Source organism: Diadema setosum, chromosome 12 (assembly GCF_964275005.1).
Source record: "Diadema setosum chromosome 12, eeDiaSeto1, whole genome shotgun sequence".
Taxonomy (NCBI): domain Eukaryota; kingdom Metazoa; phylum Echinodermata; class Echinoidea; order Diadematoida; family Diadematidae; genus Diadema; species Diadema setosum.
Window position 1 is genome coordinate 31,267,494 of NC_092696.1, and position 27,479 is coordinate 31,294,972.

At 41.5% G+C, this 27,479-nt stretch overlaps 2 protein-coding genes across 2 annotated transcripts in view; both read right to left on the reverse strand.

The window, feature by feature from the left end:
- LOC140235879 (uncharacterized) overlaps nucleotides 1-27,479 on the reverse strand; it is a 44,220-nt gene that overhangs the window by 11,731 nt on the left and 5,010 nt on the right. The window contains exons 5-8 of the mRNA XM_072315873.1: nucleotides 27,219-27,350; nucleotides 26,656-26,730; nucleotides 24,748-26,288; nucleotides 23,769-23,930 (exon numbers count right to left, since the gene is read on the reverse strand). Of these exons, the coding sequence (XP_072171974.1) occupies nucleotides 23,769-23,930; nucleotides 24,748-26,288; nucleotides 26,656-26,730; nucleotides 27,219-27,350 (1,910 nt within the window). The remainder of the gene's footprint in view (nucleotides 1-23,768; nucleotides 23,931-24,747; nucleotides 26,289-26,655; nucleotides 26,731-27,218; nucleotides 27,351-27,479) is intronic.
- LOC140236254 (paraneoplastic antigen Ma1 homolog) lies at nucleotides 11,547-12,731 on the reverse strand. Its single transcript, XM_072316217.1, has 2 exons — nucleotides 11,914-12,731; nucleotides 11,547-11,832 (listed from the first exon to the last, which is right to left on the reverse strand). The coding sequence occupies exons 1-2, from the start codon at nucleotides 12,729-12,731 to the stop codon at nucleotides 11,547-11,549; spliced, it is 1,104 nt and encodes a 367-aa protein (XP_072172318.1).

Here is a 27,479-nt window from a genome sequence, read left to right on the forward strand (position 1 = left end):
AGCACACTACAAACACCGTTCTTGTCAGCTTTGTCCTAAAATCGGGATGAAGCCTGAGCCAAGCACTAAAACAATCAAGTCCTTTCTCTCCACAGAGGCTGGCTCTCTCTCTCTCTCTCTCTTACTCTCACGCCCTATTGGTATAGCATACAAACCCACCAAACTTTAGCCTGTACTATTCAGACCCTAAAAGTTTTGCTTATCTTCAGCCATTACAAAGCACATGATTTAGCTTAAACTGATAAATCGTCTGCATGGCAGAGTTCAAATCTACATCATTTTCGTATAGCATGGTGTAGAAATAGCATAAATACATGAGGTTATACCACAGGTATTGTTCAAACTACACTATAAACCTCACAATTCATCTCACACACATATACATGGATATTGAGGCTGCAAACTGACAGCCTTGCTTGAGTCATTGTGTGAAATGTTCCATCAATTGAACATCCTAACTTTCCTTTACAAAGAATAAGTTTATCTGTCTATTATACTTTCACTTTGCATGTAAACTGAAATTACAGTAATCGCCATAAGGTTTATGACATGTAAAACTGGCATAATAGTGGTCTCACCTTGAAAGGAGTCAGCACCACGCCTTATTACATCCACTCTCTCCAACGTCCAAGGGGGCAAGAGGACGTGGCACTATGGGAACTCTATCTTTATCTCCCAAAATTTTGGCAGTACCGATGTTGGTAGGGGAAAGACGAATACGAGATGAGGAGAGACTTATGTACATTAGGGGTCTGCATCCCCGTGTAAAAGGAGAGGGGGAAAAGAAAGATAAGGACGGAAACAGGGACTGGAGGACAATGCACAAGAGGGCACGTGCATATGGGAGGAAGGGGTTGTGTGTGTATACACTGAGGTTGAAGACTCCAAACTCTGTGGTCTTCATCACAGACCTTGTAACCCGGGGTTACACTCTCTCCCACCAAATCTCGCACCGTCCCGGTGGAAGAAGGGGGGCATAAACAAAATTTACTTAGATACTTCAAAACATGATTAGCAATCTAGCTCGAATCAATAACCTAACAGTCTTTGTCTTAATGCAGTAAACAACCCTTCACGTTTTGGGCTGGTCGTAACCGAACAGTTCAGTGGTTGACCTCGTCCAAAATAGTTTAGTAGTTCAGGTGCCACACTCTGTCTGGACGACCTTCTCAAATGTGTATGCCCAGAAGACAACGGTGAGGGATTGCCAGTCTCACCACCAACTCCCTGAGCAACCTCGTTGTGGTTTGCAGTTTCCTCATTAGTGGCGATGTTTCTGCCTTCACCAGCTGGGTCTGGAGTAGTGGAGTGCGGATTTTCGGGAACGCCATTTAAAGCTGGGGAATCAGCTCTATCAGGGTAGATAGGAGTGCCAATAATGTCAGTAGTCTCAGGAACGTTGGTATCTCCAACGGCAGGTGTCTCGCCTGGTGAATCAATTTCTTCAGGCAGCTCGCATGTTGGACTTTGGACATCGAGAGGAGAAGGACTCTGGACTTCTTCTGGAGAGTCGTTTGCTATGGGAGCATCCTGCTCTGAAATCTCTTCAGAAGTCATTTTAGTTCTTGCCTCGGGGCGTTGCCTTTCTGCGGTGGGAACTCGATTTTCCGTGACGTCTCCCTCCCGGGGGTGTCTCCAGTGGCCTGAGCCTGAACATGCTCGGGTTGACCTGTTCTTTGCTGACCACGGGATGGCTGATTGGGGATCGTCTGGTCCCGAAGATGGTGTGAGGACAAAGGAGGTATGAGCCATCCGTCGCTCTCAGATTCACTCGATGGCGGGGCTGTGGTTGGTTGCGGGCTTCTATTGACTCGCCGCCCCCTCGCTCTGGGGCGCCTAGTGGTTGAAGTTCGGGGAGAGAGGACAGGTTTGTGCTCATCGTTGGGCGCATCTGTTGACCCAATGGGGAGAAGCAAGTTGCGGTGCAGCGTCAAAGTTTTGCCACCGGCTTCTGGCTGGACATCATATGTGACAGTGCACCTCAAAACGAACATAAAGTCGCACACACTGATTTTGCGTGAGGACTGAAATTAAGTGAAATGGGTCAACCTAGCCGAACTTGACTTTTTCATATTTTCTGAAAGAGCAGGTCTTCTTTTACATTATGCTAAAATTTGGTATCATAAAACGGGCAGGAAAGTGTGTTTTTTAGCAGTTTATCTCGAACATTTTTGGTAGAATAGTGTGATTAGGTGTGTCTTTAGAATCCCTTTTTCATTTCTGAAAAATCTTGTCCACACTCTTCACTTTCAACTCTAATAATTTTTGAAAGGATAAGGCTACTGCTTTGAAAGTTGGCATTAATTATGGACAGAATGTGTGAATGAGGCATGCCTAATTTCAGTTTAATTTGATAATCCCTTCATTGTTGTTACTCTGGTGGTTTACTTCCTGTTTTTGTCCCATTCATCGCACAGCCAGCACGGTTTGGTAAAGATTAAGCGCTTGAATAGACATTGTACTTTAGAGCCTCTTTTCTCAGTTCACACTTTTCCTGACTTTGTGCTTGCTTTCCAATATTTAGATAGGTTAGGGGAGTCCATTTGATTTGAGTTATACATCATTTTAAAGCTTAAAGTCTGCTCTTTCAGAATATGGTCTTAACTTAAAATTCATGTCTGGCGACTTTTTGTTTGTTTTGAGGTGCAGAGTCACATATACGGGCAGGGATGGATTCTTGCGTCCCACCACAACAAACGAATCAGGTTTCCATCGATTCGCCAGTTTGTGTGGACCTTTCACTCCTACATTTCGCACGAGCACCTTATCACCATTCTGAAGTTCTCCGCCACGAACTTTCAGATCATAGCGTCGCTTATTTGTGGCTTTTTTCTCCGAAGCCTCCTTCGCTGCTCGGTATGCTCGGTGAAGACCAGCTTTCAACTTTGAGACATACTTCACGTGGTCGAGGGCAGTTGTCCCATCTGGAAGTGTGTTGAACGTTACGTCGATTGGGAGTCGTGCTTCCCGGCCGAACATGAGCAGGTAAGGACTGTACCCTGTGCTCGCTGACTTCGAAGCATTGTAAGCGTGGACCAGGCTCGCTACGTGTTGGCTCCAGTTTACCTTTTGTTCATCTGTTTGGGTGCCTAACATATTGAGAAGGGTCCGGTTGAACCGTTCAGGTTGGGGGTCTCCTTGGGGATGGTAGGGTGTAGTGTGGGATTTCTTGATGCCAAGAAGTTGAGTAAGCTCCTTTATAACCTTGCCCTCAAACTCTCGGCCCTGATCGGAGTGTAGCCGTTGAGGTAGGCCATAATGCACAAAGTACTTCTCCCACAGAGTTTTCGTGACAGTGCGAGCGGATTGATCTTTTGTGGGAAATGCCTGTGCGTATCTCGTAAAATGGTCAGTTACGACTAGAATGGATTTGAATCCCTTTCCATCCATTTCCAAACCCAGGAAGTCCATACAGACCAACTCCATCGGTTGAGTTGTCTGGATGCTGTGGAGTGGTGCACTCCTAGTCGGTAGGGTCTTGCGGGCGAGGCATCTTCTACAGTTCCCTATCCATTTCTCAATGTCTATGGCCATCTTGGGCCAGGAAAATCTAGCCCGAATGAGGGAGGATGTCTTGTCAGTGCCCAAGTGTCCATGTTCATCATGAAGTCTGCGGAGTGCATCCTTCCTGTGAGATTCCGGAAGCACTAGCTGGTAAACGGGCTCGCCATCTTGGTCCTTTAGCATCCTGTGAAGTACGCCCTCAATGAGTTTCAGCTTGGGAAACTCTCGTGCCAGGATGCGTTCCTCTGGCGTCTTCAGGGTGCGTCCATTTGGCTTTCGACCAGCCTGAATCCAAGACGTAGCCTTCTTGATGGTTAAGTCAGCATTCTGAGCACTCTTCCAGTTGGTGGGGCTGGACATATTACTGACATGTGGGAACTCATAATCGTCGGGAATGGCTTCGGCACGTATGGAAAGGCAGGTTATCAATGGACTAGAAGTTACATGTGCAGAAGGTGTGTCCTCCTTGCTAGACACAGATATCAAGACGGCATTTGTAGATTCAAGACCGATCTGTTGGTCCGGTTCTGCCACCTCATTTCTTAGCCGAGCTTCCAGGTAGTTGAGGTCTGTGTAGTCATCTGCACCTCTAACCTTGGGCAGTCGGGAGAGTACGTCGGCATTGGTGTTTATTCGGCCGGGACGGTAGTGGATGGTTATGTCATAATTTGCTAGTTCTGACACCCATCGGTGGCCTGTTGCATCTAGTTTAGCTTTACTCAGAACATAGGTGAGAGGGTTGTTGTCAGTGAAAACTGCGGTGTCCTTGGCAAAATACAAGTAGTCCTTGAAACGTTCAGCAACCGCCCAGTTCAGCGCCAAGAACTCCAGCTTGTGGGCTAGGTAATTTCGCTCTGACTTGGAGAGGCCCCTACTAGCATACGCTACAGGACGCAGGTGTCCGTCGTGGTCCTGGCACAGAACTGCACCTAACCCATCTCGGCTGGCATCGAGTTGGAGGACAAACGGCTTTTGTAGGTCCGCAAACGCCAACACAGGTGCATTGGTTAGGGCATCCTTCAGGTGTTTGAAGGCCCTAGAACACTCTGGAGTCCACTTCTCACCAATGTTTGCTGAAGGTTTGGGTCTTCCAGCTTCCTTTGTGCGTCCCTTTTGTGATGTGACTGCAGTCAGTTCATGAAGAGGTCAAGCAATCGTCAAATTCCCCTTCACGAATCTCCGGTAGTATCCGGTGAATCCCAGGAAAGAGCGCAGTTCTTTCACAGTTTTGGGAGCAGGCCAGTCTCGAAGCACTTCTGTATTGCTTGGGTCTGTCCTCACACCATCGCCAGAAACTATGTGCCCAAGATACCTCACAGAGGTGCAGCACAGCCGACACGTCTCAGAGGAAATCTTGAGACCATACTCCTGTAGACGGTCGAGAACACGGAGAAGGCGTTCTTCCATTTCCTCCAGAGTTTTCCCGAAGACAATGATGTCATCCATATAAACCAAAACTTCGAATATGTGTGGCGCTCCGTCGGAATGAGTCAAAAGTCGCAAAAAATGAAATCGTAGTTATGCCTATAAGTGAATTCTACAGCCTCTAAGCTTTACACTGATATGTAATACAACTCATTTCGACATCCCTATAGATCATAAAAACGAATATTAACCACGTTTGTTATGTCAGTTGATTTTCTAAATAACGGAGAAAATCGCTCTCAAAGTTCAGGCTATGTTCATGCTCACAACCTGTTTCTTTCACGGGACGAAACAATACAACTGTCCTGCTTAGCGACGGCGTTTACGCTCCATCGCACGCACTACCGTATAAGGCGATAGCTTGGGTATGTAAGATAATCAACCAATCGCAGGACAGGTCTATCATTAACGATTCTGACCAATACGGCAGCCCGAATGTAAACTTCGGCGCGTTTGTGTCCGTGCCGCTGCCGCCGCATGAATGAGTCGGTACGCGTTGTGTGTCGGCTGCGTTGTGGTTTGCCGCAATTTTTAACTCACAAACAATAGGAAACAGTAGAAAGAAAAGAAGGCACGCAATGCGTCTTACGAGAAGCGTCTTTTAGCGAGGGCGTTGATCGCTTCCATTCTCCTCCCATGTTGTTGTCAATGGAAACTAAAGAGGATGCGTTTAGCAAGTACCAATACCTAAATAAAACCTGAGAACCTATTGTAGGTGGGCACGCAATGCGTCTTACGAGAAGCGTCTTTTAGCGAGGGCGTTCATCGCTTCCATTCTCCTCCCATGTTGTTGTCAATGGAAACTAAAGAGGATGCGTTTAGCAAGTACCAATACCTATTAAATAGAACCTGAGAACCTATTCTAGGCGGGGGTTCAAAAGACAGCATCGGTAGAAAAAGTTAATGAAGTTGATTAACGATAGTCGTCTTTTGAGATCGTGTTCTTTGCGTGTACTTAAAACCCTCAAATTACGCACATGGTCGTAATGTTGCAGAGCATCAAAAACTGCTTTCGCGTCTTTTCTGCTGCAACTGTATACAGCCGTAACATTATGAATTCCCGCCATATTAAAGGCACATTTCCTTTATAGGCGTCGCGTGCACAGTAATTATCGCTTATCACGCTTGCCAATGCTGCACATATTATACGTATCAGAAGCAAAGGTTGATGTAGGCTTGACAGCTTCACGTTGGGTTTAAAATGATTCTCAGTCACTTTTCTAATAGCATAGCATATAAAAAACAATTAACTTGTAGCTTAAGCGGAATTATTTTTTTTTTTTACATCACATGTGCAGTTACAATCTTTCTGCGTTTGAGAAGTGGATCATAAATAATGATACTGAAAAATATTCGGAATTAATACTTAGGCCTTCTTCACTTCGTTTTGTATTCACAAACCTTATCAGAAAAAAAAAAAAAAATGATTGTTTGATTACTTTCGGGTAAAGGAACTACCGGAAAGGAACCGCATTTAATTTTCTTGTTAACAAACCTAAGCTAATAGCAAACCATATTTCATTGTGTGATTAACGAACCTTCAGAATAATCAATTGTATTACCCCCCTCCCCCAAGGAAAAAAAAAAGCATTTCAATGTCATGCGTTGTCAATAGCGATAAAAGGCCCGTTTTTATTTCGTAGTGTGTCTCAGTACTCCTGTGCTTATTTCTAAGAATGTGCCTCTCTTAATGATTGCGATTGATGTTCAACTATTTCTTTCACGCGAGCTTGAACAGGAAGAAGCTATAAAATTCAGGCAAGGAGACGAGTTTTCTTCCATGAGATGCAATCATTAAGACACATCTATTCACGAAAGTTGTGTGATTGCTTATGTGCTAAAGAATTGTGTCCATTACATGAATCAGGCACTATACAAAACGGTTGAAATCTACTGAAAGTCGAACTTCGCTTTGTTTTTTGTTTTTTGTTCAATTTCATTTCAATTTTAAGCGGGGATAGACTAGAAATTAGTATGTCTATACTGGCAGGAGACATTACAGTTTTCCAGTACATGCTCCGCATTTAAACAGTCGCCATATTTTCGTGGTCAGAATCAGATAATGGACACGTGATATACTTGTATTATAAAAATGAAAATAGAAAACAACGAACACGCCATATGTACAAACATTATGAACTTCAATGAATTAAACTTACCTGTGATATTCTGCATAAAAAAACAAGCACGCCGACTAAATGATTTAATATAATTAATAGAGCACACAGCGATATCATGCATGGCAGATCAAATCAAGTTCAATTGGTGAGAAAGCTAAATGAAGTTAAAAAGTTGACTTCTTTTCGTTTCTCTTTCAATTCATGAAAACAGAATTACATTGTATATCTATTGAAGAAGATTGTCTCTGTTGCGAACAATCGCCATATATAGCACTGTTAGTCTCCTGCGCAAATCCGAATCCCTAAATACTTTAATTTTTGCTTGATAATGTAATAACCCTGCTCATAATTTCATAAAGGACTCGCAAATTCAAAGTTTCAAACCGTATACTAGAACATTATATTGTGTACGGTGTATTTCAAAAAACATTTTGAATGCGTTGCGTGTTAGCATGTTAATAGCACCAATCTGCCTTTTATTTTCCGTATACGTAAAGCGCACAGAAACGTAACCAAATGATACAAAATACAGTGAAATGCATTGTACGACGTGGTACTATCATTAGAAGTATATCCCATTCCTTTTTACTTTTATTTGCTTGAACCAAACCATGTGTCATTTTCGTAGCGACATCACTAGGAATTAGAATGTATGAAGATAATCGTTACTCATTTTTTTTTGGCGCTACTATTATAGCATTTACATTTTCAAACTTTTATTGACATGCAGTACTATGTTACTGTATTGTTACGATTACGAATGTTGGTTATGAATTCAAAAGACTGGTTTATTAATCGAACTACAAAGGTAATAGCTGTTTTGAAAGTAGTTCGATACAAGTTCAAAACGCGATCGAAGTCATTGTCATAGGGGGAACTGATAACTCTAGAAAACTTGTTTAGGCTAGTAAAGATTGCCGTATAGGCAATCTTTGTAGAAAGTTTTGACTTAGGCAGTCTATTGAGTATTTTGAGAAATTTGAAAAAGAATTATTTGTTTTGATTATGTCAAGAATTAGTTTGAACTATGAGAATAAAAAGGCGCGGTTACCCAAACAATGTCGTAGTTCGATTAGACAGTCATGATGGGTAAAGTGAATTCATGACTTGACTAATCCTTACTGAATTGATGATCACTTCTGTAAACCATCAGTTACAACTGTATGTCTTGTAATCGTAGTCAAAATTCTTTTGAGCGATGAGACGAAAACCAACAAACAAAATGCCGTGTATCATCGCTCGAGATTCCAACATTTGGCGTCACCCGACCAACAATAAGTGACAAATCAAATGGAATATTATGTTGTGGGATAGCAGACTGTGTTACGATTTTTAAATGTTTCGAGCAATTGTTTAAAAAAAAAGAGAGAAAATGAGGCAAAGTTCAAGAAATTAGAAAAAAAAGCACGTAAATGCAGGCGATCATGTTTGATAATCAAAGTAAGAGATTACAATCGGCCGTGCGGATGTATATGATTGCCTTATTTACATGTCTGATTTCTGTAAACTATGTGATATTTAAATTTAAGTTCCCTTCCCTCCTTGATAGAAGTTTTGTTGGTTTTTCGCTATAGGCATTTATTAGGAAACGCTGTAAAAACGACAACAAATGCCTACTATACATCAAGAGATGACCTATACATACATGAAACACAAAAAAAAAAAAAAAAATCTCTACGTTCTGATATAAATCAACTGCTTGTTTGTTTGTTTGTTTGTTTGTTTGTTTTGAATTACCATGGTCTTTGTCGGGGGAAAGATGAAGAAAAGTAATAGAGCGTATCACTCTCAAATGCGGATGATTGCGATAAGTGTGTATCCCCGCCCTTTCTATACAGATCTGTAAACGATTTAAGCTTGGTATGCTATTATAAAAGCCTGCATGTGTCACGCGGAAGAACTGATTCCATGATCACTTTTAGCCTTTCATAAAATTCACGTTTTAAGATGGTAACGATAGCTTGTAGGAGATAGAGTAAGTTAGCGTCACTGACTGTGGTTCTGAACACAAAAGGAGACTGAAAAATTCCTTTACAAATTAGCAGACATAATGCCGATCCTCCAACACTGTTGCTCCATAATCAATTCCGTCATTGATTCTGCTATCAATGGCGAAGAAAGAATACTGGTTGCGTGATTATCCACCCCTTGATAGCAGGAAGTTTACCTTTCATTGTTTAAGGCTTCGTTGATGCGGGGTTTACTCGGATACAAGGCTTGAACATTGCCGTCCGAGTTCTTTCATTCGAAATTCCTCAGAATACGCAATTCAATGGGCAATTAGCGCTGCTTATTGGCAAAGCTGTTAGCCAACCCAATTCTTTGCAGACTTGACCTCTCACATGTCAGCTACACGCAATACACGGCAAACAGCTATCATTACAAACATTCTGATTAAAAAACAAAACAAAATGAAGGAGCACACTTTTGAGTAGCGACACAGCTTTCTGTCCCTTTCTCAAATAGGTCCTACTTCTAAAAAAATACACAGATGACTAGAGTCAGAATATCCTCCAAAGGGAACACGAGTTATCTGGGCATTAATAATGTTTGTCTTCCGATTTCTCTCCATGCCGTCACGGCCCAAACCATTATAAGTAATAAGGCAATAAGTTTCATTAACCAGGGAAATAATAGTACGCATTACATACATTTGGCGAATTATCACACAAATTGTCGACTTTATAAAAACGAGAATAATTGACAACTTAGGCCCTACTATATCTCCAGAGATGAACTTTAAACAGCAAGTCACATACCAGGGAACGAAAGTTATGATTATTTGAACAAATTCATTAATGAGGCCAATTAATAACCGTTGTAAAAGTACACACACGCATAAAAAAAGGTTTCGAGTTCGATATGTGATCATTGTATCAGCTCATAGATAAAGTATCATAAATTTTGCGTGATCGTTCGTTGGAATTATTTTTTTCAGTGCGATTTGTGCGTCATGTCAATCACCACTCATTGAAATGGAGTGCATGTATCAAACGAAACTCGCTGGTCATGCAATCAATAGCCTTGGTCAGCTCACTATTATTGCGTAATTCTATAGCCCTCGCCGCTTGGCCGCCGACGCCGCCGCGCGCACCATGCTTTGTTTTGTCTTCAAAGGGGTCAAGAGCAATGCCTCATTAGCATACACCCTAGCAACGGAGGCGGAGTCTCGATCTGGCAAGAACAATAGGTGCGAAACGCAACGCAAAGGCGAGCGTTCGAAAAAAATGTAACCGAAAAAAATTGTCTCAGAAAAACGGTGATTTGGGACACTTGTACTCATTTTCACACGCTGAAATTTTCTGTACAAACAGATAAAACATAAAGGAATCAAAATCCGTCATAAAAAAATTTTGACCCGAGTAGTGCTTCCCCTTCATTTTCGGCTCATTACGGGAAAACTCCCCGTGCGACTTATGACTCATTTTGTCGGAGCGCCACACATATATGGAGACCCGACATACATCGTTCCATCAACGGCTGAAAGGTAGCGGGGGCTCCCTTCACTCCTTGAGGCATTCTTTCGAACTGAAAGAATCCTACTGGACAAATGAACGCCGTCTTCTCTTTGTCGCAGTCTGCCATGGGGATCTGATAATACCCCGACTTCAGGTCTATCACAGAAAACCATTGGTTTCCATTGAGGGCATCAATTGCTTCCTGGATCAAGGGGACAGCATATTGGTCAGGAACAGTTCGAGAGTTCAATGTGCGATAGTCCACACAAAGATGGAGACTCCCGTTCTTTTTCCTGACGAGGACGATTGGGGAGGCATAGGGGCTCTTCGAATCCGTTATGATCCCTGCTTGGGAGAGCTCCTGCAGGTGGGCCCGTAGATCCACCAAGTCGGAGGGAGCTACCCTTCTCGAACGCTCTTGAAAGGGGGTCTCATCTGTTAGTCTAATCCGGTGCTCTATTCTACTCGTCACTCCATAGTCTTGGTCAAAGAGACAGAAAACACGGGACCTTTCCTGAAGTTTGTCAAGCAGACGATCCTTTTCCACCTGTGGGATGGGTCCCCACTGGATCGGTAACTGCTTGACATCCGTCCTAGTCTCAGCAGGCATTCTTTGGTAGATTGCCGCACAGACAGCGCTGACTTCGCCCTCCTTCTCTATCTGGCAGGCTTGGTGCAACGATTCGAATATTCCAGAATTTGTGCCTACCACCACAGGATGGACAGCTGTGTTTGGATTGTCTGGGATGACAAGTGTCAATGCATGAACACGTTTGGACGTCCCTGAGAATGATGGGTCAAAACCGAGCTCGATATGCGTGTATCCAATATATGGTATATGACCTCCCCCACCATGCTATAGGATGAGGTCTTCCAATGGCAGAATCTCTTTGCCTAGCTTCTTGCTAAGTCCTTCAGAGAGTAGGGTAACTTGGGAGCCACTGTCCAAGAGACACTTTGAGGGCTGTGGTTCTCTCCCCCACCAAACCATCAGGAACGTCTCCTTGACTCTTACTTTCTGTATCTGGATGAAGTTCGTTTACTGCAGCTGCTGGGAGAAGGTCTGGGGAGCTTGAGATGATCCGGGCCCCTGATTGCTCCGACTCCGGCGCCCTTGCTCGTTTCCCTGCAGCTGATTGATATGTTTCAACAACTTCTGGTTCACTGCTGCTAAGTCGGGAGGGTTGGGACAATTTCTGCGGAAGTGTCCATCTTGACCACACTTGTAGCAGAAGTCAGGGAGTTTGGTTGCAGCTTGGGGTGTTTGGTGGGCGTTATACATGGCGATATTCGGCAGTTTCACCGCAGCCATCTGCTCTTCCAATCTTGCAAAGCGAGCTTCCATGACACCTGTAGATGGCTCGGCGAGGGCCTGCAGGCTCCTACTCCTGGTAGGTGTCCTCTACCTCTTTTGGGAGGCCTCCTCCTCATATCTCCTCACTCGACTGAGTAGATCTTTGAAGAAAGGCGGGTTTGGCAGATAGTCCCTCAACCTAAGGCTTATGAGAAGCATCTCATCGTGAACGGCCCTGATGAATTTTTGGAGTCTCAGGTAGTCTGCTCTCTCTGGTTCTGCTCCCCCCTTTCGGATGGCGCGGCGGAGTACCACATTAACCCTCATTAAGAAATCTGAAGGTTTCTCACGCTCCTGTTGCGCGGTATCATGAAATTTCAGCAGGAATTCCTCTCCACTCTCAGTGGTGCCAAAAGCAGCGTCTAGAGCAGAAACATAGTCTCCAGCCGAAGCGTGAATGTTATAGAGCTTCAGGTCCCTCACTATAGTCGAAGCAGGTGGTCTGAGAGCCTCACTTATCCTCCTTCTCTTCTCCACCTTTCCAATGCCGGCAGCCGTCCACTCTTCCAGCTGACCCTCTGCCTGATCCACCCAGATGTCGAAGGGATCTTCGTCCTTGGCTGACGGAGATCCAGAAAAGGGTCGCAGTTTCCTGTACGTAGCAGGGATACTCATGGGTAAACATTGAGTTGCCGGTTGATGTTCGTACGGAGAGGCATGTTGATGCTCCTGACTCGATTGTGGTAAGGCGGATCTGTAATTTGAAGATGAGGGAGGCTGCAATGGGGCAGGATCTGCCATCCTCAAGTTCCTCTTGGCTTCAGCAAATGTCACTCGTCTTGATGAAGGTCCGGCCACATCAGTGAGTAGCGCCAAGAAAAACGGTCTAGGTGCCCCATGTATGTTCAAGTGAATGTTTTGGTCCCGCATCATCACTTGGGAGGACTTGATTTCCAGTTCCACGAGGAGTGCTACAGAGGGAGACTGGATGTGAGACTGACGCTTCAAACCATGCCACTCCGAACACAATCTACCACCTCAGACAAGGCAACTATTAGCTCATCTGTGGTCACACCATCCACCTCTTCCCCAATGAGTAATAACGCCATATCAAGGGCTATATCTTCCTTCTTACACAAAGCCTTAGCAGGGGCAAGAAGGTTTGATTTAAAGTCAGCCATAGTCTATCACGATGAAATTCAATGTAATAGAAATCAGTACAAAATTCTGAGAACATATACTCCGTACAACTACAGAATATCACCTGTTTATTTTCAGAGGAGGTCGCTTTGACTTGCTCGATAAATTGCGCACATATGCAAAATACATGTAAATACTGTTACGGAGGTTAACTTGGCCTAGCGAACCATCATAACCACCAAAATACCCAGACTCTCAAACAAGGTGTTTGGTCGATCTCGGTCATCTTGTCGAACTCTTTATTTACATATTCCTCCGCGGAACTATAAAGAAATGACAATACAATGTACATGTATCCATAACACTTCCCCCCTAAAAGAGTGCATTTAACGTTTTAACACAAATGGACTCTATGCACAATATTTTGGAACAGCATTGTACATTCCTCTTCCAATTCACCCTTATAAATCCATGCGTTTGCCATGGTTGCATCATTATAAGAACACATAAATAATGTATGCTATGGCTATATCATCATCACAACCTGTGATAAAACATGCACGACTTTAGTACCATTCAACGTGTACCAATCTAACACTCTCGTGAGTTACTGCTGCTTGTGAGTTACAGCATACTAGAATTGCATGTAGTTGTGCAACACTGAATACTGCAATGTTAACTTTCTCAACACCTTAACCTTTATGCAATCATGTCATGCATACAAACAATACACGTTGTACCAAAATCAGATGGTTTCCTCATTAGAACATACATATAAGTCAATTTTACACTGTCATAATGATTAACCTGTGTACGAAGATCATAAACACGCCATCTCTTCAAGAAGTAACTGCATATAATCCAACTGATGTAATCATATACATCATATTACCTACAACCAAAACATCATATTCCATGATATGTGACTTACATATACCTGTATACGTTGTGTCAGCATCTATTGAAACGTTAAAACATCAACAAATGTCATATATCCTACTTATGTTTCTGAAAACTTTCCTGTCAACATACAAAACACAAAGAGTATGACCTGCCTGACAAAACATCAAATGAACCTGAATGAGATATACTTGATGATAACCTGTGTGTACACCTAAACTTAATAAGTGAGTGTATACCTGCCTGTATACATCCTGGTATAACACAGTCAGCTTAAATACATGCTTGTTGGTATGTTGGATACACTGTGAAATACTGAACACCTTTGCCAAGGCTATGATTGAGCTATAATAATGAGCAAAAGCTTTGTACATGTATAACTTTATAATTTCTGTACCTGATAAAGTATACATGCTAATTAAATCCAAAAGGCAACATCCAATAAACTTAGGGTGTATGCCACAACAAATTTACCAATACCTGTGCATGTACAAGTATGAAACTTCAAATACCTGAACGGTACCTGCATTACTCGATACATAAAATTCTCTATCCAAACAGCGACACTACCTGTTTGAAATCATTTTACCAGCAACTCACATTCTTGACAACTGTTGATGACTAGCATAACTTAAAACAGCCTTCATCATGTCTACTTTTGGTAAGTGACTCAAAGCACAAATATAGTTTGCTGTGTTTCCTTATTAACACAAACATGTCTGAAGATACTTCCATGTTGTTATTTACACATTCAAAATGCCATTCATGCTGTTGGCATCACAATTATAGTGTATGCAAGATGCATACATGTACCACTTGTACATACATGATGTACACACACTGTCCTGTGTACTTGCAAAACAGAATTACACCTGTTTAAAGTGTCACAAACATAAAATACATTTGCACAATTGTTGCATCTGGCAACAAGACAAAATATTGAGATGTCTCAATTAAGCACGAGAAAGGGCGTCTGCGACAATGTTTTCCCTTCCGCGAATGTGCTTAATGTCAAGGTTGTACTCCTGTAGGATTAAACTCCATCGCATCAGTCTCTGGTTTTTGTTTCTCATTCTGTTGACGAATGTCAGTGGGTTGTGATCAGTCCACACAACAATCGGTTGAGTTGTGCTGCCCACGTAGACATCAAAATGGCTGAGCGAAAGAATTAACGCGAGGGTCTCCTTCTCAACGGTAGAATACTTCCGCTGGTGCGCGTTGAACTTCTTTGAGAAGTAGCAGACCGGTCTGTCCACCCCATCGTCATCAGCTTGCATCAACACGGCACCTGCTCCGACATCGCTGGCATCGACAGCTAGGCTGAAGCCTTTCTTGAAGTCCGGCGCTGCCAATACAGGACCACTTGACAGGATTGCCTTCACTTGGTCGAAGGCAGACTGGCATGCTGCTGACCACTGGAACTTCACATTCTTCCGCAGGAGATTGGTCAAGGGTGCCACAACATCCGAGAAGTTATGGCAGAAGCGACGGTAGTATCCGGCCATGCCGATGAATCTCATCAGCTCCTTCCTCGTCTTGGGAACAGGGACATCTTGGACTGCTTGGACTTTAGCCGCTGCGGGACGAACTCGACCATGACCAACGACGTGACCAAGAAACTGCACTTCACTATGCCCAAACTCACTTTTCACCAGGTTAACTGTGAGACTGGCAGCCGACAACCGCTTGAACAACTCCCTCACCGTTCTCACATGGTCATCCCAAGAATCGCTGTAAACCACCACATCATCGATGTATACCTCACAGCCATCCAATCCACAAATCAACTCATTCATCATGCGTTGGAAGGTAGCCGGGCGTTTTTCATCCCAAACGGCATCACGGTATACTGGAAAAGGCCCTTTGAAGTTACAAACGCAGAAATCTCCTTTGCTCTCTGTGTTAAAGGTATCTGCCAATACCCTTTCAGTAGGTCAAACTTGCTTACATAGCTCGCTTTTCCAATACGATCGATGCAGTCATCGACTCTTGGAATAGGGAAGCAGTCCGATTTGGTACATGAATTCACCTTCCTGTAATCCGTGCAAAAGCGATATGAGCCATCCGGCTTGGGAACTAATACACATGGTGAACTCCATGCACTAGTGCTTGGTTCTACAATGTTATGTTCTAACATGTACTCCACCTCACTCTGCAAATACTGCATCTTCTCTGGGTTAGCACGATAAGGGTGCTGCTTGATGGGATCTGTCTCCCCAACATCCACATCATGTTGCACCACACTTGTGCGACCAGGAACATCTGAAAACAACTCCGGAAAATCTGCAATGATCTGTTTCACATCATCTCTCTCACCATGGGACAAATGACCCAATTTCCTGTCAAGATCACAAAGTGCATCCGAGTTCTTAAGCTTCACACTTGAAAACTTCCTTTCTAGTTCAGCACATTGATCATCTGTTGTGTGATTCAACTCTTCTCCAACCACACACATGAATGGCTTCACACTCTCACCTGCACTTCTCTCAACATCAGTTTCATCTACAGGCTGAGACTCATCTCCTATCTGATGTGATTTTGACGCTGCGTTTCTACTTACTTCTACATCATCCATCTGACAGAAGAAACTCCCTTCTAGACCGATATCCCCTGGACTAGCCTTCATTTCAGACTCCTCTGATTTTCTACACATGGAACGTGTGACTACACAAGCTGGGAAAACTTCAGGAAATTCCTGAACCAATGCAGCCGTCTCATTTCCTTCTTTATCCAAAGGGACTGCACTGACCACTGGAATAGTCACTTTGTCTCCTGCAAGATCATTGCCTAATATCAATGCTACACCATCCATAGGAAGTGACTTCCTAACACCAAGGCTCACCCTTCCTGAAACTAGGCCTGACTGCAAATCGACTGTGTGAAGAGGGGCTTCAACGTAACCTCCTTCTACTCCTTGTAACAGTACATATTTGCTTCCTACATACCTGTTTCCATGACTATGAGACAAAGTATACTCATCAGCCATTGTTCTAGCTACCAACAAAGTTTTCGCTTTTCGTTCCTCAATATGCGAACGCACCTCTTGAGGTAGCGAACTCTTAAACTCCTCTAGTAGAACAAGTTCCCGCAAATCTTCAACAGTAGCCACACCTACTGATTGCAGCCAACGAGTGAAGGTAATTTCCTTCACTTTTGCAAATTCTCTGAATGACTGTGAATCTAGTTTTCTACTATTCCTGAATTTTTGTCTGTACGCTTCAGGAACCAAGGCGTACGCGTTCAGAATTGCCTTTTTTACTGTTGCGTAATGATGAGCCTCTTCGCGCGACAGTGAAGCATAAGCATCACATGCCTTTCCCTTTAACTTAGTCTGCAAGAGATGAGGCCATTTTTCTTTCGGCCATTCCATGCTATCCGCCACTTGTTCGAAGTGCAGGAAATATCTATCCACATCTCCTTCATCGAACTCAGGGACCATTCTGACACTTTTGGCGATATCAAAATGCCCACCACTGACGCTTACACCATACTCTCTCTCACCAACTTGACGAGCCCTTTCTAGATAAACCCTCTCTCTCTCTAACTCAATTCTCGCTTTCTCAAGTTCAAGCTCTTTCAGACGTACTTCTACACTCCCTTGCACATCACCAGGGGGACTACCTGATATGCTACGCAATGCCTGGAGGGGAAATACTTCTTCATCTACAAGAAATGTGACTGTGTGCTGTGTAATCTCTGACTTTTTCATTGTGCTCTTCACAACAGGAACCTTGTAGTTTTCTGCAACACGCAACAAATCAACCTTTTTTAAGGTTAGCAACTCCTCAACTGTGGGTGAATCCACAAACTTCTCAATGGAAAACTCTTAATCTTTCTCCATTCTGCACCAGTAATGTACAATTAGTAGTGCTACAAGAAAACCTGACTATCACCAGCCAGCCAGCTGAAAAACTCTTTTCAACTGAAGAAAACCAGTCACACTATAAACAATAACCCGTATGCTATACCACACACGACCCGACTGGGAATAACCCGTATGCTACACCACATACGAATCGACTTGAAATAACCCGTGTGCTCATAAACAACCACACACGAACAACAATGGCATAACCCGTGTGCTAAACCGCACACAAACCACCGTGGAATAACCCGTGTGCTATACCACACACGAACCACCGTGAAATAACCCGTGTGCTATACCACACACGAACAACCGTGAAATAACCCGTGTGCTATACCACACACGAACCACCGTGGAATAACCCGTGTGCTAAACCACACACGAACCACCACGTACGGGACCAACGACCAACGTTTGACCAACGCTTCCACGCAAACACTACACACGCACAGCGTATAACCGGACTAAACCATCCTCAACACTACGTACGTGCCAAATTAACCCTTTCGATCCCGAAAGAAATACGACCGTGAGCTTCCCCCACGCAGACACAGAGAGACGACCGATTTACATCAAAATGTATAACATATCACTCGATCCGCGTCCACACACACACACTACGCCATAAACACATCATGCGTTCTCAAATTGTAAAACCTGATCATACAGTGAACTGTAACAATCACGATGCAAACTACATACAATACTGTACGTAGTTGCGCGACGCGACGTAAACTGTATCGCGATCGCCCATGTCCACGACATAGCATAGAGTGCTACACCACGCTACTCACCGAAATTCCTCGGCCAAGCGAGAACGAAAAACACTCCTGGGATCATATCAAACCCGACCAAATCACCTAAGTCCGCAGAAACCCTGCCGAACTCGTGTGACGTGCCCCCAATTTGTTACGGAGGTTAACTTGGCCTAGCGAACCATCATAACCACCAAAATACCCAGACTCTCAAACAAGGTGTTTGGTCGATCTCGGTCATCTTGTCGAACTCTTTATTTACATATTCCTCCGCGGAACAATAAAGTGCCCAGAAATGACAATACAATGCACATGTATTCATAACAATACCTCCTTAATGTGATGTACTTTCTTTACAATACAACACTATATCATTAACATGCGCTGGTGCTGGCTCCTTTACAAATAATCAAATAACAAACATTAAAACAATGTGTAAATCGTATACAGATTGTGACAATTCACATAACACAAATCTAATCGAGAGCAAGTCCTGGCAGGGTCGCCATTTGTAACACCAGGTTCGCTCTCTTAGCACAATGTAAATATAAATACAATGTACAATTCAACGGTTACGTTTATACGTGTGGATGTTCCTCCTTTTAATTCGGGATTATCATTGGCAGGAGCAACAATATCTCTGACACATAATTCACATGAAGTTCAACAAGAAAGGCATCAATAAATATTCTCCCTAAAATCCTCCGAAGGCTATCCTCAGATAACTATAAACGGTGTCGTTTCGTTGGGAAATATCTGCTACTTGGGATTAACAGCAGAGCGTCCTTCACCAAACATTAAACAAATCAGGGGGGGGGGGTCGCATCCAAAGAAAGGTCCAAATTGCGCGTTATTGTCACTGATGTCTCGGGTGTGGACTATCGATGAGATGAATCCATGAAGAAAACCCTTGAAAGGAAGTACCTTGAAAGGAGGTGCATATACAACATATACAAACGCACTAAATAAAAGGTCTAATACATACAGCGTGTTAATGAATAATTTGCTAAACTTCTTAACCAAGTAGTTGTTACGTGCACTTATCAATCAAATAAGTTTATACTGACTATACAACAATATTATTCTATCAGCTCAAAGCAATCAAATAAACCATGAGGATTGAATATTGAAATAAAGCTCATCTTTATTAAACATAAAGTTGAACTACATGTATCATCAAAGCCGAACCTAATAAGCATGTGAAGTTGCATTAACACTTTCATGCATTAAATCAAATTTCATCACTCTGAATCATTATTGTTACGGGTGTTATGGGATATATTCCCTTTTTGCACTTATATAACCACATTAATCTGATTATCCATTCAGTTGTGAAATAGCTTTATCCTATGAAATAAAAGTGTACGGTATTATGATTTCTACATTTGTCGGTCGTGCCAACCTCAAAATATAATCGCATTTCTTCTTAAAGAACATTACTAAAACAGAAGTATCTAGCTATGACTATTTACTTCAAATGTCACTCACTCTCAATTCTATTCTAATCATTATGATCACACATACCTACTATTGTATCCATCAGAACACTTAAACTACACACTACAGTGTATGGAAAATCCAACACTTGTTCTCCTACTTCACTGTTTCTACACAAGAATAATGCAACAAAACATTTATAATAGAATGGTAGTGGATAGCTACTCTCAGCAGGGAATGATTGATTACAAGGAGATGGTATAACATACGGGTATATTATATACCTATCAAGCCTGCACTGTATTTCACCACCAAGCACACTACAAACACAGTTCTTATCAGCTTTGTCCTAAAATCTGGGTGAAGCCTGAGCCAAGCACTAAAACAATCAAGTCCTTTCTCTCCACAGAGGCTGGCTCTCTCTCTCTCTCTTTCTCTCTCTTACTCTCACGCCCTATTGGTATAGCATACAAACCCACCAAACTTTAGCCTGTACTATTCAGACCCTAAAAGTTTTGCTTATCTTCAGCCATTACAAAGCACATGATTTAGCTTAAACTGATAAATCGTCTGCATGGCAGAGTTCAAATCTACATCATTTTCTTATAGCATGGTGTAGAAATAAAATAAATACATGAGGTTATACCACAGGTATTGTTCAAACTACACTATAAACCTCACAATTCATCTCACACACATATACATGGATATAGAGGTTGCGAACTGACAGCCTTGCTTGAGTCATTGTGTGAAATGTTCCATCAATTGAACATCCTAACTTTCCTTTACAAAGAATAAGTTTATCAGTCTATTATACTTTCACTTTGCATGTAAACTGAAATTACAGTAATCCCCATAAGGTTTAAGACATGTAAAACTGGCATAATAGTGGTCTCACCTTGAAAGGAGCCAGCACCACGCCTTATTACATCCACTCTCTTCAACGTCCAAGGGGGCAAGAGGACATGGCACTATGGGAACTCTATCTTTATCTCCCAAAATTTTGGCAGTACCGATGTTGGTAGGGGAAAGACGAATACGAGATGAGGAGAGACTTATGTACATTAGGGGTCTGCATCCCCGTGTAAAAGGAGAGAGGGGAAAAGAAAGATAAGGACGGAAACAGGGACTGGAGGACAATGCACAAGAGGGCACGTGCATATGGGAGGAAGGGGTTGTGTGTGTATACACTGAGGTTGAAAACTCCAAACTCTGTCGTCTTCATCACAGACCTTGTAACCCGGGGTTACACGTATTAAAAAAAAAAAAAAGGAAGGGCACACTTACTATAGCCCAAAGTCTCAGCTACAACATATTAAAATCTTAGAGAAATTCACGGAAGCATAGGTGAGCTAGTGCTCGAAAAAGATAGTCATGTCAATTTTCATTTCCAGAAAAACTGCACTTCCTTAGAGATAACACGTAAACTGGTCAAATTTGACAAGATTACTTTCAATCCATTTTTACGAGGTGATGCTGTCATCTAATCAAAACGTTGTTCGAATATTAATGAAAGAGCATTTAATAAGCTACAACATACTGAAATTTGGGTAAAAATTGGCAAAGGATAAGTGAGATACGCTCGAGTGAACTTGAAATTTGATGACGTAATTTTGAAAATTTACTTCTTTTATTTTTTAAAGAAATTTGATATCTTTTAATCACTTTTCCAGCATTGCCAACCCATGAAATGATATTTACAACTCATCAGCTTTCAGAATATGTAACGAAAATGGGGGGTCACCGTCCATTCTGACGAGTAAAATCGGATTTAAAATTGGCGGTTTTTTGGCATAGTTGCACTGTATATCGCCATTGACGCGCGCGCGGAATTTCAACTTTGACGGGTCCGTATGACGTCATATTGAATCGGATTGACTTGAAACGTGGTAGAAATATTCCTTGACATTTCAGGCATCCGATAAGAGTGAAAAAACGGGAAATTTCTATTGCATAAGAGCTGTGCGTGCGTATATGTGCGCGCACGTATGCGTCCGTCCAATTTTTTCAATTTTTCAAAAAATGCTCCAAATGGTCTGAAACGTGTGCAAAAAAAAATGAGCTCGATTTGAGCATACAAATATTTCAACGCGCGCGTACGCGCACGTTTTAAGATATAGATGAATTTTGAGAATATGAGTAGAATGCGCTTGACCTGAAATATATGTGACGTAAAGTTCATTGAAAAATTCCATTCCATTAATGAGATATGATTGAGAATGTGTTTTCATACAATGACGTCATAGTGACGTCACGGTCGACTGATCACTTTGATTTTAGTTCGATTACCGTCTTTGGGAGACGATACATATATGGTATAAGTTTGAAATTGATAGGAAGAGGACTTTCTGAGCTAATCGATGCACAACTTTTGGGGAGAAATAAGTAAAAGAAGAAGAAGAAAGAATCCGTACAGAAACAGAAGGTGATCCGAGAGGATGCTCGGATCACCTAATTATGTGCACAATCATCATGGGATTCATTCGTCGCTATGTAATGTTATGCCTGAAGTATATATGCTTTAAGGCGGAATGTCAGGCGTTTCGAAAGTAATTGTCAACTTTGTGTGGCACTCTTAGATGGAGAGGTACCTTCGCCTACATGTCCCCGGACGCCGGATCTAACAGAAGCCTTTCTTTCTCTCCATCTTTGTAGCAGCTTTATACTGAGTGAAAATCCCTGTAAAGGCTCCTCTAGAACCCTGCATATAATTACCTGGTTTGCATTGACTTTGCGGGATGATTGTCATTCGTTACGCAAATGAATAAAGTAGATTTAATCTTATAGTATCCACTTTGTGTATGTCTTGGTAAAGATATTCAGCAGAATAGCGAGGACAAGAATATGTTGAGGGCTTATTGCTGTTGGTCACAAAGAAGATGGGAAAACAACATATCACTCAATTAATTCTAATAACAAGCTTAGTTGACGATAAAGACGATGGTAGTGAAAAGGATGCCAAGTGCGCCTTTCTATTGACCATAATATATTATTGCAGCCTTGTTTCTGTGTTGCCTTTTGCGTCGATCTACAGGAAGTGACTACATAGTCATAGTTTACCGCGATGCTTCTAGCGCATTTCTTTTTTTTTTCTTTTCTTTTTTTTTTTAGGGGGGGGGGAGGGAAAGTTGAAGAGCTGCAGCCAAAAGTGGGGATAATCCTTCACCTTAAAGGGCCCCTGAAATCTATATGCATGTCGATTTGTGTTGATTTATGATGCCCTCAACATCACTTTTGCGGTGAAATGCATATCTAGAAACATTCCATATATTTTTAACGATGTTTTTATTCTATACAAGTTGACCTTGTTTTCACTCAAACTTGAATACTATAATTTAGATCGCATTATGTTCTTCGTGACTGGTTAAGGATTTTCCCTCTTAATTAGTGATGATGGTGACAATATATATATATATATATATATATATATATATATATGTATATATATATATATATATATATATATATATATATATATATATCAACACTTGAGAAAGGGCGGCTAGACGCTCGAAAATTTGTGTGAAGAAATAAACCGTTGGTGAATACAGCATGAACTTTGTTGCAGCTTTGTTACTTATCTTTTTATATATATATATTATATATATATATATATATATATATATATATATATATTGAAACACCTACTATAACGTGATCAGTATATGTTTTCAGATGTAACTTGGATTATTTGTTCGAGAAGATTTTTTTTTTCTGCAAGGAAACATTGTTTGCACCTAAGATTGTTTTCTTTACATTTCTTATTATCATCCATTTAATGTATTTGAAATATATCTTAGTAACACTTCATCTGTAGTCTGTACATAAAGACATGTGTTGTAGATCATGATAATACATGAAATTTCTTACCAGACAGTTTGAAGCCTCTGCCCGGAGGATCTTGTAGAATTCCACGTGAAATTGTGAGCACGATAGCCATACCTTACGGAGTACACTGCTGGAGTACATGCCCTCCGCTAAGTCACGTGACACAGTTCTTCCGCATTCCATTTGGCCCATATTTAGCGATTGCTGATAGAACGAACATGAATTGACAGTAGAGGAAATAAATTATTCTCAGAAGAATAAGGTTGATAAAGTACTCGCAGTTGACTGGAGGTTTGAAACTCACAGAGAAAAAAAAAAAGATCATTCTATACAGGTTCTATTCATATCGTCATTTCACTAATCACAACTCGGAAAGGAATGAGAAAGGTAGAGGGGCGATGAATATGATTGCATTACATCAATACTCGTGTTAGGCGCCCTTAAGTGGCTGTATGTTCAAAACACTATACACGATACTCAGTTTGACATCTCCCTTTAATATACATGGCGTCTTTATTATAGCCAAAGTTGGATGATTACTACAAAGGGCAGTTTGACAACTGCAACTCTCGCAAAGGGTCTCATTTCAGTAGACGTTGAAACTCCGTGGAGTCCATTTATTTTGCAATAAGAACATTATAATAATTTTTACTTGACTCCTCACAACATTTTTTTTTCTAACAGCCACGACGAAAAACGTTTCATACAATTTACCACCAAACGTTCTGATTAATAACAAGACATGAAATAAGTGGCATGGCAATTCAGATTAAACTTACACATTAAGTCATCATAATGTATCATGCGAGAAGGGCAACTATTTTACATAACAATGATACTTAAAAACGTGAATACAAAAAACAATGTTAATAAAGCTGTTGGGGTTGTAGATTATGCACTCAAATTCACACAGGGGAAACACACACACAAACACACATTTCCACACACAAGGAATCTTATTTTCGTTCGACATGATATTTTCGAGAATATTTCAAACCAATATTCAAGTTCTGTCACTCACCACTTGGTTACAGCGCACCATGAACACCACTCCTGATACTGTGTGTTCTGGTGTATTGGGAAATAGTGTGTATTCATTCCATCGTTCTCCCACTGCCCTTGCTGCCTCCTCAGTGTGACACTCAAACGCAACGTCAACGCAGAGCTCCTTTTGAGGGTAAGACTTCACTAGGCCCTTAATGATATCCAGGCCGAGTTCATTCCCTGAAGCTGATGTGAAGTAGAGTACGTAGCGAAACTCCTTAGGTCGACTAAGAAGTTTGTTTTTCACCTCGTCGTACTTAGCACGATCATTGTCGAATAAATACTCAATGTATACCCCTGCAATGTATTCTTGAAACAGTTTGTGGGGAAAAGAAATAGTTGATGTAACCAAAGATGAGATGTTGACATCATGCCGACGTTCCCTTGTGATGACATCTTTTTCTATAGTCAAAACGCCCACTCTACAGCATGTGACCATGGCATCATGACACTCTCTGAATTGTTCTTCAGGAAAGGAGAGATTCTTGTGAAATAGACCCTCTAACGCTATCTCACTTATTTCCTGAATTGCCTTTCCAGCTTCCTCTAAATGTTGAACAATGTTCTGATTCTGTAGATTTACACACATCTTTGATGCGTAGTGTTGTTTTAGGAAAGATATCATTTCTCCAAAAATCTGGGAGAAAGTGTGCAATTTTTGCAGTTCTCTCCGTCTTTCTTCACTGAAGTCGTTCCACATGAGGCAAATCATGGCACAGTAAATAGGAAACGGGGCCATGTTCGACCGGATGACATCATTTTCCTGCATAAAACTGATTAAGCTTTCTGCAAGATTGTCCTTCTCTCTAATCCGAAAGTACCTCCTAATATAAGTTGATAAATTCACCTTGTTAAATCCTTCGACATTTAGTAAAGTGTAAGTTTCGGCAAAACTCTTGTCCATCATGAACTCATTTGTCCTCCAAGGGCGTGTTGTGATAATTACTTTGCATAAATAGTATTGCTCTGATACTAGAATGCGAATGACCTCACTGCTGCTCGTTTTACTCAATGTTTCGTCAAACTCGTCGAAACCGTCAAATATAATGAGAATCCTGCTCAGATTTGTTGAAATGTAGCCATCTATCATCTTCTTTGTTGCCGTATTTGAATGCGAGAGGTACGTTTTGACAAAACCACCAATGCTTGTTGATTTTTTGATATCTCTAAGAGGTATTAGGAGCACCATGTCCAGATCTTGGAGAATCCTTCCCTGGCACCAGTCCCATGCAATCTTAGCGCAAAGCGTTGTTTTACCGACACCTCCCTCACCCTGAATCAGCAGTCGCTTTGAAAGATTTCCATTTTCATTGTTTGTCAGAAGATTGCCGTATGTTATCGGTGTTTTACGCTTGCTGCTTTGGTCGATTAGACTTAAATTCGTATAGATATCATCCAATTCAACACATTCCATAAAGTTGAGTGGATCCACCATGACCTTGCTTCGTGACATACGGTAATACTCCTTCAGCTCTTCCTTGCATTGCTGTATCTGTTCCTCTGTAAGCGATGGTGATTCTTAGAAGAGAAACCAAGTGATAGAAAAAAAATAAAAAACATAAAATCAATATTATAAATATAAGAGTGTACGTAAATACCCGCAGACACGTAGGAATATTAACATGTATGCACAGAAAGGGAGAGAGACAGAGAGGGGGGAAGGTGAAGAGAGGGAGAGAGAGAGAGAGAGAGAAAGAAGGCCTGTAATATGAAATATCGTTTTTTCTAATAACCGTGTTACATGATACAACTGTATCATTGCACAAAGAATGTAGACATGAGTTTTATAACCTTGAAAATATAAGAGTCACTGTGCATAATAGAATACTGCGTTTTTTTTCAAGACAACGAATAAGATTGTGATTATCTACATATTATTTCTCACCCAGCATTAATTCTTCTTCCTCGTGAAATCGCTCTGGTATGTTTGGTCTTCGCCAGCAGGGGTTCCAGCCACATCCTGAAATATTATCATCATCAATAGCAACAAGAGCGTCACTATAATGATCATTTTCATATACAGTATATTATGAGGTGCAAACTTATTTTCAACACCTTTCTCGTTTCCCCTCTTTTCACTACCAGATTATCTCAAGAATATACGCTTTCGATATGTGGTATGATCCATTACTTCATGAAAAATTATGTATTTTATTTGACATAGAGAGATCATCGCTAATCAAATATTTTGAAGTTCTACATACATGGGACAATTTTTCGGTCCCCGTAATGTTGACAAGTACATGTTAAGTAATAGTTTTTTTTTTGTTTTTTTTAATATTGATGTATCAAAACTATTGAAAATCATATATAAAAACAAAGAAATACCCACACTTATACGCACACACACATACGTACACAATGACACACAGACACACAGACACACACGCGCATAATCATTAACGCAATAAATGCAAATTTCTAACCTTGAAGAAAATAAACCAATACCTTTACGAGGTAGGTAGTCCGGATGTTTGCTTTGCAGATATTTCCCAAAAGAGAGAAATAGGATGACTATGACAACAGGCATACCAATGGTGAGACCAATGATGAGACTCGAATTAACACGTTTTCCTGAAACTTCATAGAGAAACAAATGAAACACGTTTTCATTCATTACTTCATTTAGAAAACAGTAAAATAAACACATATGAATACTTAGATATACAATACAAAGTTTATACTTTAGTATAATTATGTGTGTTGAGT

Coding starts and splice junctions, on each gene's coding strand:
- LOC140236254 (XM_072316217.1), bottom strand. CDS start 12,731: ATGCGGGACCAAAACATTCACTTGAACATACATGGGGCACCTAGACCG. Junction 11,833..11,913: donor GAGGAGGCCTCCCAAAAGAG/GTAGAGGACACC, acceptor TCGCTTTGCAAG/ATTGGAAGAGCAGATGGCTG.